The 13,599-nt window shown below is 45.6% G+C and overlaps 1 protein-coding gene across 2 annotated transcripts in view; it reads right to left on the bottom strand.

Moving 5' to 3' along the window:
- Positions 1-9,752, bottom strand: part of TMCO4 (transmembrane and coiled-coil domains 4) — a 40,954-nt gene extending 31,202 nt beyond the window's left edge. The window contains exons 1-3 of one of the 2 annotated variants that reach the window (XM_075437373.1): positions 9,650-9,752; positions 5,025-5,209; positions 4,451-4,625 (exon numbers count right to left, since the gene is read on the bottom strand). In XM_075437373.1, coding sequence (XP_075293488.1) covers positions 4,451-4,625; positions 5,025-5,203 — 354 coding nt within the window. In that variant the 5' untranslated portion in view covers positions 5,204-5,209; positions 9,650-9,752. Of the gene's footprint in view, positions 1-4,450; positions 4,626-5,024; positions 5,210-9,531 lie in introns of both variants that reach the window. The other variant, XM_075437372.1, reaches the window with a different exon arrangement.
- Between the last annotated feature and the right edge of the window lie 3,847 nt (positions 9,753-13,599).

Genomic DNA, 13,599 nt, shown 5'->3' with positions numbered 1-13,599 from the left:
CTAATCCTCCTACCACTCGAAAGCCTGCTGCTCGCTATGTAGTCATATACACTCTTATTTTCAACATGAGTAGCAGGTTTGAACGCTACTCTAATGGACTAGTGGCCTCTATTTCCTTTGGCATTCTGGGAATTCACAGCTCTAGGTGGTAAAGCTGAACTGGCATGAAGTTCTTTTGGATTAAGTGCTAAAAAATAGAAAACTCAGAATTTATGGCCATCTGTCAAGACTGAGAGACTTGACTTCTGTGTTGGCTCTTCACTGAAAAAATAGGAAAAAACAATCAATCCAACAGATGTTTTCTATGGACAAGTCCAAGTAAAAAGAGGCCAGTGGTTTTACTACTGTGTTCTCCTCTTTTATTGTCACTGGCCAAATTTTAAGTTCTTTATGTAGCTACAACACTAAGCACAAGCTCAGTCTAGCTACTTCCCTCTCCTACATACAAATAAAGCGCAGCTGAATTTTACAGGGAATCCTTCAGCCCTTTGGGAACACAAAACCTGCAGCCAGAGATGTAAGAGGCTGCCAAAGAGTTTATGATTATTAGTCCCATAAGCTCCTAAGCGAAATTTGTATTGTAAAAATGTCTCTAATCTTTTCCCTACTGCATGAGAAGTGTAGAACGGAGAACAAGTCATCCTTAACCAACTCCTACTAGAAGAGGGGCAAACTGTAGATATTATCCAGGCAGAAGTAAGTGCCTGGACTCTGAATACCATTTCAACATGAGAAGAGTCTGCTATTTCATAAAGGAGAAGAGAGCTTTTGCACAGGACTAGGGAAACCAAAGGATTAGGGCAGCTGAACTCCCACCTATGGGTGCTTTTTCACCAGGTATAGCCCCAAAACTTCGCTCCACTGCTGCCTAATATTTTCACACACACACCTCTGCTGCTGCATATCTGCATGGCTGTTCCCATCCACAGGGAAGCCGCCTTTTGCTTGCCTGTCCTGCAAATCCTAATGGGATAAGGATTTCCAGAAGGTATCTGTTGGGCTGGGCTCTGCACAAAGCACTCATCACTGCTCCTTCATCCTGCATCCCAATGGCCAGAGTGCCCACCCTAGAAAAGGAAGGTCCTGCTTTGCTATCTCCAGTGTGTGAATAACCCTTTTAATTTAAGTTAGTCACTGAATCAGGTCTCCTCTGTTCCCCTAATCACCATACTGCAGAAAAAAAAGGCTTCTTTGTAGGTCCGGACACGATTAGTATTCTGTGCGTGCACACACGCTGCAGACTGTTCCCCAGGCTGGCTGGTGGGATGTGGGAACATAATTAAGACAACCCCATAATTAAGACATTAATCCCTATAGGCAGAGGGAGGAATGTAACTCAGGTTCCCCAAAGCCTCAGTGCCATAACTACTCAGGTATTCGATACATGGGCACCATCACCTCCTCCCTGGCCACAGTTTTGTGGGGAAGGGTTGGCATAGAGGTGTCAAAGCCCAGCAGAAGGTCCAGTGCTGGGAGTCCCAAGCAGAAAGTTGACCAAGCGAAGAGCCTGAAATCTAGAATAAGGTGAAGCTTGTGACCTTGTTGCCATCATTTTCCATGGACTAATGTAAGCAGCCTCTTGAACAGGGTTACTGGTTTGTGCAGAGCCCATTTGTAGGCAATAAATTCTCCCTGTGTGTTGCAAAGGGGGCCGTGGGTGTTGACTCAAGTCCTGTACAATATGCCCAGTATCATCTGTGGCACCTAATAGCAAATAACCTTTTTTAAAAATCTGAGCACTTACGTACGTGCATTTCAAAAGGTGAGGGATGGATACAGGTAATCAGGAAATAAACTGGAATCACTGTTTTTATTGCATCTGTGCCATTATTGGATTAGAGCCCTGATTCTCCAAACTTTGAAGTCCAGTCTGATCACAGTGCTTTTAATTGCAACAGGATCGCTAAGAACCGAAACTCAACTACTTCCAGTTGGTTTAGGCTTTGCAAGCACTGCTGTGCAGTCACCTGGAATCCAATCAGCATTGATTAGATTAGTTCACAAGTAGTTTGTTTTCCTCCTCTAAGCAGCAGTTACTGTATTTCACTCTTATTTTGAAGTTGGTGTTTGAATCTCCCTGTGAACTCTGAGCACAAGACTACCACCCATATGATTGAGAAACCTCACAAAGAAAGGGAAGTGATCTTTATTCAGAGTCTTTGCCAGCTTTTTATGAATTACTACAAGTTCAAAACCCATTTCCTCAACAACAGAGAGCATCCAATCCACATCGCAGTGGATACGTGGAGAAAAACACAGGAAAATGGGCATCCTCAGTATGTTCAGAGCAAAAAAACTGATTCATAATAAGAACTGCCAACATTTTCTCAACTATCATCCTTTCTTCACCTGTTTTTGTTGCACTGCCTTCTCACACCATACTCACAGACTGTGTTATGACTACTGTCCTTAAAGGATTTGGTTACCCAACATTTGCCTGTGTTAGTCATCTGCAACAAATGCAAACAAAGATAAAAATCCATAATCCCCAAATTTTTGTTGACTCAATGGTGAGCTCAGCTCTAATCTCCTGACCTCATGTATCATCCCTTCAGCACCTTTGAGATGGAAGGCATTCAAAAATGTAGGCATTAGTGCCAACAGGACCCTGCTGCTGAACACGCTGAGCAATTGCAGTGTATACTTGCTAAATAAACAGTGAATGTTGCATCAGTAGCAGCTGAATACAAAGAAACAAGAGCACCATAAAGCAACACTTCAAGAATTCAATAAGCTTTGTCCCGTAGCTTATTTATTTTCAGGTGAGAAGGAAAAAGCTGATCTGAGCTTGATACACTGAAGTTTCCCACCCACCAGTATGCTTTCCCAAAGACACCTTGCAAGCCTTTGCTGCCTTGCTCTACAAAAGTCTTTAATTCTGTCTTTCCTTTGGCAAAACCAATCACCTTGCCCATCCACATGGCTGCGTAAGGTACTGATGTTGTGGCATTAGACTGATTGCTATACCTGATCTCTGCTTTCAACTGATCCAAGAATTGTTATCTACGGCTTCTATATTCCACCTGAATCCAGGTGGTAACTGCCTCAGTTCTCTGGCTCAGAGCAAAATACCACGCACTCCCACGGACCCAAAGCCACTTTTGTAAAAGCACGTGGAGGCTTCATGCAACATAAGCTTGGAGCAAGCACAAGCTAGATTTCACCAAAATTTCACCCTCAATAAATTCAGCAGCAACGCAGGAGGACTTGCCTAAATCGAGAAAATCCATCCTGACGTAGAGAGAATGAGGGAGACAACCTGGGAAATACCAAGCCATCTAAATGCAGAAAGAACCGAGCGTGGATTTATTGATTTTGAGCAAGCAACATCAAAACAGCTACTCTTATTTCAGAAGATCTGTCCTAACTTATTAATTAAGCTTAAGATTCTCTGTCGCTGTACTTATACTGTTATAGGACTTTGGGCATTGTAACATTTGGGTGTTTGGAGAAGATCCTCTGAGGCCTTTTACAGACTGACTAGGAGATGGAAAGATGGCTGAGATAATGGGAGCTGGTCATGACAACCAAGAAAGTTCACACCTATCATATCTTTATTTATGCAGCCGTGTTCTCACATTTGCTTTTTTGTCGAGCCATTGCTAAAGGTGAGTGTGTGATAACTATTACTCAATACCAGAGAACTCTCGGCACGCAGGATGTCTCACTGTTTCCTTGTGTACAGCATAAGCGCAGGGTGCGAGGTGACACTGGCCACGTTACGCGTGGCATCAGCAGCAGCCTACCGTGCTCTTCACCCTGCATGGCATAACCTGAGGCTGGATGAGGAGATATCTTCCCCAGCTGAGCCTCTGCAGCAAAGGCGAACACCACCAAAATGCTTCGCCTCTTTTATCTCTACATCAGCTTTTACATCAGAACATTACAGAGTAGTCCCAGTCTCACTAAGACTTTCTCAGTGAAAGAAAATAAAGTCACAATAACTTATTTCCTCCCAGCCAAAGCTGACTCTGGAAAATAGAGTCCAGAAATTGTGCTATTTGGAGCATATATGTAGAGGTGTTGTGTATTACAGGTATGGTGAAGGGGCTTTTAAACAAATTAAAACCAGGTGTATCATGTTCAGTGTTTCACCAAAATCTGTAGAACGCATATATGAATCAAAACCACTGCATTAATACAAAATCACTGCAATAATACAGTCAAAGTAAAAAGATTGACCGTTCTCTGTTCTGCAGAGTGAAAGCATCAAAGACACAAGCCATTAATTAAACAGACAGTAACCATGCCTCGTGTTCATCGCTTCTGTGAGCTGTTTATGGATAGAGAGACTGCCAGTCACCCACACAGCTGCTCAGAAATATATGCATATTAGAAATATTGATTTTACTGCCCTGACTGTACAAACAGAACTTCAGTTGCAAACAGACACATATGACAAATCTCTTCTGCAAAAGCAAACAAGGGCAAGGGGAGCAAATGAACTGACCTGGGTAATGACAGCTGGATTTTCTTTCAAGATGGGATCCTTCAGCAAAATCTGGGCAAAAGCTTCTGTGCCCTCACCTCCTAAGCCACTAGCAAATGCTGTCATGGCGGGTAAGACAGCAGCGGGCAGGTCCAGCCATTTCACAAAGTCCTCAATGAATTCATTCCTGAAGGAGCTGTAAGGCAACAGCAGCAGTTCAGGCTCTGTAACTGGCTATTTTTGTAAACTTGGAGGGTCTCTGCTCTCAGATGTTGTTCACACAAAAATCAAAGCATCTTAAGAAGTCAGCAGAAGTCGAGTTGCTACACAAGCTGGCTAAACAAACAAGCAATCTGAATGAAGCTAGACCTTTCTTCAATACAGGCTTTTGAAGTCTGCATTATTAAGGATGCAATTGGTGCTGAAGTACAAAAGTCTTAAAGGTGTAAAAGAGAAAGTCAATACAATTAAGAAAATACCTAAGGTCAAAAGGATCTTCCTCAGAAGACCCCACACAGACTCTGATACCAGCTCCATCTGAGCTGCTACCCAAAAGCCACCTCCTTTGCTCGCCCCTTGCTACCCCGGGTAGTACCTTTGCTCTTTTTCGGGGAACAGCCATGCCAGGGATATCCCACAAAGTGCCGCGTAAGCAAATCTTCCTGGTTCACCCAGCCGCTGGCCCAGAAACACACATGGTTCTTTTTCACCTCCCTGTTCATGCCCACTATGCTGTTTTGAAGCCCAGCTTTCCCATTTCTCTTCTGCAGCCATTTTTACCTGCAGGTTCAAAGAGGAAAAAGCAGAAGAAAAGAAAAACCAATAAACCGTTGGAAACCAGGAAGCAAGGAGACAAATTGCCTTTGTTTTTCCAGTCACACTTGCTGTCGGTATAAAGTCAAGTCTGTTAAGGTCCAGCTTGTGTACACCCCGCCCAACATGGTGCTGTGACCAAAGAAGACAACAGGAGACTTTCTGTTCACCAGTTCTCAAAAGTTTTGCACAAAATGAGCCGGCAATACTTCACGCAGACAAAATGAGAAGTCCCTTTCGAGACGCAAAGAGACTGGGCTCCATTCAGGCAGATGATTCACATGTTTACTGCAAAAATAACATGTAAAATAAAAGCTCTGCACCTGGTACAGGGACCACAACAGCTGCCTGGGAAATAATTTGCCTCTCTCATCCTCAACCCAAATTGCTCCTCTGTTTATTTTGCTGATGGCATTAAGAAAGTTGAGTCCAGCTGCTGCCTCTGATGAGGAGGACTTTTAATGTGTCCCACGGACATTGCTATGCTCTGCTTGTAACATTCTCTCCTCTATACAACCTGCCACTGCTTTTTCCCTAAACAGAAGACCTCTGCGCCACACGGACCTTGAGCTGGACCAAACTATTATTTTTCAGAGTGCAGACGTCCATGCTTCCAACTGAACGGCTTGTAACTGCTCCCCAGGAGCTCCCCTGATGATACAAGTGGCTAACCAAGATGACCAAAATCAGGCAGACGTGACACTGTCTCATTTCACAACAGCTCATTTCACGGTTTAATGTGGGCAACAATCTGCTCCAAAGCTCGCTTACATCACCTGAAATTTCTACTGACTTCACCAAGATTCAATCGGTTTCTAAGGGGCCCAAACCACCTATTTAATTATATACCTACTATTTAAATGTTTCCTTTCTTCTGAACCCTGTAGAAAGTGGCTAAATAGGAATTAGGAGCCCGTGACACTATAACTGAATCTCAGAGGATGCAGGCACCATTTATGGGATAGTTTTAGAGTCCTAGAAGAAAGAAATACAGCACAGGAGCAGCTCTTTTTAGAGAGATTTTATTATCTTTAGAGAGATTTTATTATTGTGCTGTCTGTCATGGTCTTCCAAGAAAGGCATCTGTCTTGCCTTCCCACCTAGACATTTATTCGAGGCAATCAGTATTTCTCAAGGCTTGCACTATTTAACTGCTGATGTATAAATGCAAGGAAAATTCATCGCTCAAGGGCCAGTGTCTATTGCAGCTCGCACCTCTCTCCCTGGGAGAGCTCAGCCCCCCGCAACATGTATCTCCTGATGCTGTCTGGCTTGAGCACACAGGTCTGCGGCATCTCAGTGTGTTTCCATGGAAACATCACATTCCAGCAACATGGGAGCACAAAGTCCAGGGGAATAAATAAACTCTGTTATTTCCGTACCAACCAGAGAAGGGAAGGGCCAGATTACGCTTCCCTGGGGAGAGCAGGCGCCTGGGATCAATCCCGGCCCCGGCGTGCCCGCTCCGGTACCAGCCTCAACAGCATTTACACTTGCAGAATTGCAGCTGTGAAGGTGGCACGAGACGTGCCCTCGTGCTTTCCAGTACTTTCTTACAAATCCCAAGATTATTTTATTATCTCAGGAGCTCTAAAACCCTCATCTGGCCCCTCAAAATCCATTTCACATCACTCGCTAGGCTCTGGTCTTCCCAAACCATCTAGATTTAGGGACCAGTTTACCCAGAAATAATCTAATGCCGAAAGTTTCAATAACTTTGTAATTACTTGGCATGTCTGCTCACCTCTGGACACAGATTTATTAGATTATTATTGGAGACTGCACTGCAAATAAAATCCCCTTCCCCACTGTTATAGGATTATTTATTGACTTGTTAGCACAGGCTCATAGGAAAAGTGAAGCAGCTAAAAAGAACCCAGGAACAATACAACTGTTTAACCTTGTTTCCCAATAACATAAAAGATGTGACCAATTATGGAGCGACACCACAGTGGCTTCTTGCATGCAACTTTATTGCCATTATGCAACAAACAATTCACAATGCTGAGCATCCAGGATACCCAGAGAAAGTTTCTGAAAGACTTTCCTCTGAATATGCTCTGATCAGTATGCTCGGTGTGCATCCCTCAGCATAGACATCTATTTCTTCATAAAAGAAGGAAAATGTAGGCTTGGGTCTTCACACATGCAGCATAAAAAAATGGGAACCTGTGATTTAGTAAAGAAAACTTGGGCCAAGAAGTTTTGCCACTAAATCCAAGATGAGGGAATTGAGAGCTAGAAATATATCCAGAAAGTTATTTACAGCTTGTGGCACTGGAACTCGCGTCTCTGTCTTGAACAATGTGATTCAGCAATCAATAGCATTGCCATAATCTGAACTGTCACTTGAAATTTTTTATCACTTCCAGTGCTTTTCACACAAGGCCCTTTGTTTTCTTGAGGTGGTGTATTTAACATAGTGGCTCCCACAATCATATTTGGAAAGCAGAAAGATAACCGTTTTGTGGATCTAAAGGTGCACATTACACACATGCTCCCTATGGCTGGAAGAAATACAAAGATGCGGACATAGCATTCATCCTAAACCATGACAGAAGTGATCAAACCACTGACAGGTTAATCTCCAAGACCTTCAAAAGTTAATGAGGCATCTCATTAACTTCAGAGAAGCAGTTGTAGATAATTATTAAGATGGGGCTGGCCAACATGTCCCTTACCGATGCACGGTGGACAACAGCATGGCTGAACTGCGGTTAAGCATCGGACACAACACCATGACTGCGGAAACATTTGGGCTGATGAGTTTTCTCGGGGACTTTCGCAGGGCTCCAGAGCCACACACGTGGCTGGGTGCACCACGACCCTTGCTTTTAATCCATAGATATGGAGTACGAACATGAAATACAATTAATTCAGTCCCAGATAAAATCGTGTCTTGCCACAAAAACACGTGAATGCGATACGGAGGGAAGGGATGCCATCCAGAGGGACCTGGGCAGGCTGGAGAGGTGGGCCTGCGTGAACCGCATGAAGTTCAACAAGGCCAAGCACAAGGTCCTGCACGTGGGTCGGGGCAATCCCAAGCACAAGGACAGGCTGGGCGGAGAGTGGCTGGAGAGCAGCCCTGAGGAGAAGGACTTGGGGGTACTGGTGGATGAGAAGCTCAACATGAGCCAGCAATGTGCGCTGGCAGCCCAGAAAGCCAACCGTATCCTGGGCTGCATCAAGAGCAGCGTGGCCAGCAGGGCGAGGGAGGGGATTCTGCTCCTTTACTCCACTCTTGTCAGACCCCACCTGGAGTCCTGCGTCCAGCTCTGGAGCCCCCAGCATAAGAAGGACATGGATGTATTGGAGAGGGTCCAGAGGAGGCCACGAAGATGATCCGAGGGCTGGAGCACCTCTCCTCCGAGGACAGGCTGAGGGAGTTGGGGCTGTTCAGCCTGGAGAAGAGAAGGCTCCGGGGTGACCTTAGAGCAGCTGCCAGTGCCTGAAGGGGCCGACAGGAAGGATGGAGAGGGGCTTCTCACAAGGGTGTGTAGGGATAGGACAAGGGGGAACGGCTGTGAACTAAGAGGGCAGATTTAGATGAGATATTGGGAAGAAATTCTTCACCATGAGGGCAGTGAGGCCCTGGCACAGGTTGCCCAGAGAAGCTGTGGCTGCCCCCTCCCTGGCAGGGTTCAAGGCCAGGTTGGATGGAGCTCTGAGCAACCTGGGCTGGTGGAAGATGTCCCTGCTCATGGCAGGAGGGCTGGCACCAGATGAGCTTTGAGGTCCCTTCCAACCCAAACCATTCTATAATTCTATGATACAGACGGCCGCAGAAACACGTGCTGAATGTAAAACAGAGATGAGAGACTGAGGGGATGGGGAGATGGAAAAGCCAAAAGCTGAAGGAGCTGCAGAACTGAGCGCGCTGGATTCGGCCGATCCCGATGCCGGGAGCAGCAGCGAAGCAGCCGCGCTGCCAGCGCAGAAACGGGCAAAGCTGTGGAGAGGGACACGACCAGCAGAGAAAAACATGAAGGAGACACCTCAGCTGGGAGAGCTGCGAGGACCAGCACCTCCACGGCTGCGACGTTCACCTTTAGCGCACCTCCTTTGTGTTTGAAACGCCTTCTGCTAGAATACAGGCCTTTTTTTTATCAGAAAGTAACGCTTTTGACAAGCCCTGAGGAGAGGCAGCCAGCCGCCGGCGGTACGCCGCCACAGCCCTCCCCTCAGGGAACGGCCCGAGCAGAGGGGCCCACCCGCTCCCTCAGCCCGCGGAGCCGCAGCCCCCTGTTCCCGGCCCCGCTCCCCACCTCTCCCGGCCCGGCCCCGACCTGCCGCCGGCCCAGCCTCACAGCGGAGCCGCCGCCGCGCTCCTTCCGCTGCTGCCCGCCCGCCCCTTCCTGGCCGGCCCGCTCCGCTCTTCCCGCCGCCGCTACGCAATCTGCGTACATTTGGCGGGCTGCTCTGGGCCCTCCTGCGGCTGTACGTTTCCCTACGCCACCGGCGTAGCCAGGCGCGAAGCTTGCGGAGCGGAGAGGGGAGGCGAGCTGGGCTGAGGTGATGGCGAGGGCTGGCGGTTGGGCGCCGGGCTGGCCCTTGTCCAGCGCCCGGCCCCTTCCTGGGGGTGGCGGTAGGTCCGTCTCCGCCCTGAGATGGGTATGGCTGCTCCATCCTTGCCGCCCACCTTTATCTGCCATCTCGGGCCTTGTCTGCCGCGTTGGTGCCTTACTGAAGTTCAGGCCTACCTGGATACCGGCCCTTTTGCTCCCTTTAAAGCCCGTCTTCCCCTGTGAGAACTGCTCCCTCTCCAAGCTAGAGCTACACAGAGAGGTAGCGATCTGTGTTGGGTGAAGCTGCTCTCAGATTGCTGCCCCAAGACTTCTTTGCCACCTCCATGCAGGACAGGTCGGTGTCTCTGAGGGTTACCCTGAGGAAAATCAAAGCTTCCGTGGTGTCTCGCACTTCGGGCTGTGTTACCGGGTGCGATCCCGAAGCCATATGAACACAGAAGCTGAAGTATGTGCATGTCTGTGTATAGATATGCACTCGTCAGGCCAATACAAGGGCCGTGTATGAGTTGCATCTGATAGCAGGGACCACTGGCACAGTCGGCTCGGGATGCTTTGCTCCACTATGAGTAACTGGCCTTGCAGAAGTCCCAAGCCTTTGGAGTTAGTTCCGCTAGCCAAGAATAAGGCTTTTGCGTTGTGTTTTGAGGGCTTTAAGAAACACATTTGCTCTGGGACCAGTGTCCGGCTGGAATCCTGAATCCAACGCATAGTAATTTTTTAAGTCCATTTTTTTTCCAGGGGAGAGAGAGCAGTTTTTCTGTATGATCGTGTTTCACGACAGCAAAATTAGTCTTGGTGCTTTGTAGCTGGGGTAACTGATTTATACTTTAAAATGTGTTATGTGGGACTTCTTTATAAAGAAATTAAAAAAAAAAAATCTAGGTACCATTTCTTTTTAAAAGCCGATTTTGATTTGGCCGAGTATCTTGTCCTGACTGATTGCTACTAATGTTAGACCCTCTCAAGTTTACTCACATGAGTACTCATGTCTCATACAGGTATTTTAAGCATCATCATGTAGTCACTAAATGTGTCACAGAAGTTCAGAAGGCGAGTTGTGTTGATCCCAGTTAGGGTGCAGAAGGTATCTGCTTTACCTGTCACTTAGGTAACTGCACAACACAATGGACAAGTTGCAGATGGTTCACGGCAAGCAAGGAATCACTCGCACACAAACTGTGCTCTCAGACACAATCTGCAAATTAGTTTCTTGTAGATTTGACAGTTCTGTGTTTGAGGACCGAAAGTTCTCTCTGTACAGAATCTGAGCAACGTGGAAGTGTGAAATGTGGTATTTGTTCCATGTTTATTTTCACCTGTTTATATCTGTGTGATAATGCAGAAGAGCTGTTAAAAGTGGTCCGAAACATCAGTGGAGTGAGATGACAGTTAGGAGTGAGTTTTACCAGATGTTGTAAACTTGGGACCTTGTTATATATTTTAATAATAATCAAAGTCAGCTCAGTTATGGATAATTTAAAGTTCTGTAGTTAAAGTGAGACTTGTACATTTAACAGTAATTTGGAACACCTACACTAAAAATTTCTCAGGTACCTGTCTCGCTCTCTTATATAAGTAATGACTGCGGTGGGCGATGGTGGGTGCTGTTGATTGACGAGCAGCCTGAAAAGGCATTGGGATAGGGAAAGCTGTGGCTTTGGGAAGGGCCCTGTGGGCAGAGGGGCAGAGTGGGAGCACAGCATGACAAAAGGACAGGAGTATTTTTTAATTAAAACTGGCTTGTGTAGATGCATTGTTAAACAAAACACCTTTGAAGTTTGTGGTCCAGGATTCTGTCTATGCAGACTATAATCCTTAAATACCGCTGTTGGGTCTTACCATGCTCTTAACACCTCGGTGGGATTCAGTCTTTGTAAATCACCGTTCTCAGGTATTTATGCGGTTTGTCAGGTACAGCTGAACATTACTGCCTGGGCCCATATCTCACTATGAACCTCTCTCTTTCAGGCTACAGTGTGTTACCTAAGCACTATCTGAAATTTGGAACTAGCTAGTTAAGGCAAGCAGGGCAAGGTAATTCGGAGCTGAAACTTTCTTGCCAAAAAGACTGGCCTGAATTAGAACTGAGTACAAGCAAATCCTTGACGTTTTAGAATAGGAATACAATTTTGTTGGCCTTTTCTCCATAAACTTAGTTGCCACTTCAAAGATTTACATTGTCATCAAGTCTTGTCAGATGAGAATCAACCGCTGTTATAAAGATACAAGGTGCTAGGGCCTAACAACTCCCACCGGCGTCCATGAACTCTGAATCAGCTGATTGTTAGTGGCTCTCAAAGGCTGAAGAAACATTTCAGTTGAATTGTTGAATGCAGGCTTGGAAGGTGCTGACACAAAGCAGGGGGGGTGGAAACCTGGACTTCCACGGCTGCTGATCTTACTGTATGGATCCATGGGGGTTCTTTCAGAGGGGCCAGTCTATTACTGGTCATCATACAGCACACCTGCTTCCTTCTCACTGATGTGTACTGCCCTGAGGGAAGCCCTTTTCTGTTGGCTGTTTTTTTGACACTGTAGAAATTAGCGTAATAAAATTGAACACACCCTTTTGGAAGGGCAGGGTGATATGTAGAAATCTGATTTTTCCAGTTCATATTCACTCTCTGATGTCATTGGTCCATGTGCTGACAAGCCCGCATGGGCTGGCCAGGCTCCGTTGTGAGTGATACGGAGGACAAGGGACGCTGCCTCTATAATCTGCGTTATGTTTCTTGACTGATGATGGCAAACCGATACTGGGTGCGACTTGTACACCCTTCTGGAGTTGGTGTTGTTGGGTATCTTGCTTGATCTCTTCCCCTCTTAGGCAGAATTCCACAAGTTTTATCTTTTTTTTTTTTGGTAGAATTGGGATTATTTTATGGCTCTAATTCAGTTCATCTTTGTCATCTTATCTTTAGGACAGCCTGTTGTTTGAATGAGATCGGTGTTCTGTAGTAATTAGCACATGGTTTTCCTTTAACCCTTCTAGCTTACTCTGATGCATCCATGCATGCCACATTCAGGTCAATATTAATATGTTTGTTACAGACCTTTACAGTACCAGTCACCCAATAGTGTTGGTGAAGGGAACTCTGCGGGAAAATTGTCGATGAACTGAAAGACTTGGCAAGAGTTTCTGAAATTATTTTCAGTACAGGTGAATATCTGCTCCAGTCATTGTATTTGGAATAATACAATAAAATACTTGGGTTTAAAACTACCTGCCTTTTCCCAATTGAAAAGCTTTTTTCTGGATGGTTATTAGCAAATGTTACAACATACGTACTCTGCAGTAAGTCAGTTGCTGTTCAAATATATGAGAAAAAACCAAAGCATTTATTTCCCTTGAAGGTTCATGTTCTTAGGCAGAAAATAGACCTGTTTTTTCAAAGACTCTAGCAGGACAGCAGCACCTTACCCTCTTAGTCTAATCTGGTTTATCTGCTGGTGAGACACTATGTATATTTATATACTGAGCAACTGGAGTACATCAGTTTCCATTCTTATCGAACACAAATATTTACCACAGGCCTGATTCAAGGTCTTCTGAGATCCATGGTACTCTTAAAAATGTAACTTAACTAGAGCAAACTCCTAATTTTTTTCCAATTTAATTTTAGTCGGGTTATGGGGTATTTTCTTAGCAACTAAGTATTTTTTAAAATAAAGGAGAAAACCCAACACATTACTTCTTTGCTTTACTCACGAACTCAGTTGTACAGATTTCTTAATATGCTTTCTCAGCTGTAGTTCCTGTCAGTGAGGAAACTGTGAAATGTTTTGACATTAATTGTCAGTGAGGGATTGAAACACAGAAGTCAATGA

This window comes from Opisthocomus hoazin, chromosome 16 (genome assembly GCF_030867145.1).
Source record: "Opisthocomus hoazin isolate bOpiHoa1 chromosome 16, bOpiHoa1.hap1, whole genome shotgun sequence".
Lineage (NCBI taxonomy): Eukaryota > Metazoa > Chordata > Aves > Opisthocomiformes > Opisthocomidae > Opisthocomus > Opisthocomus hoazin.
Note: the sequence above shows the minus strand (reverse complement) of the source record. Positions and strands in the feature narration are given on the sequence as shown.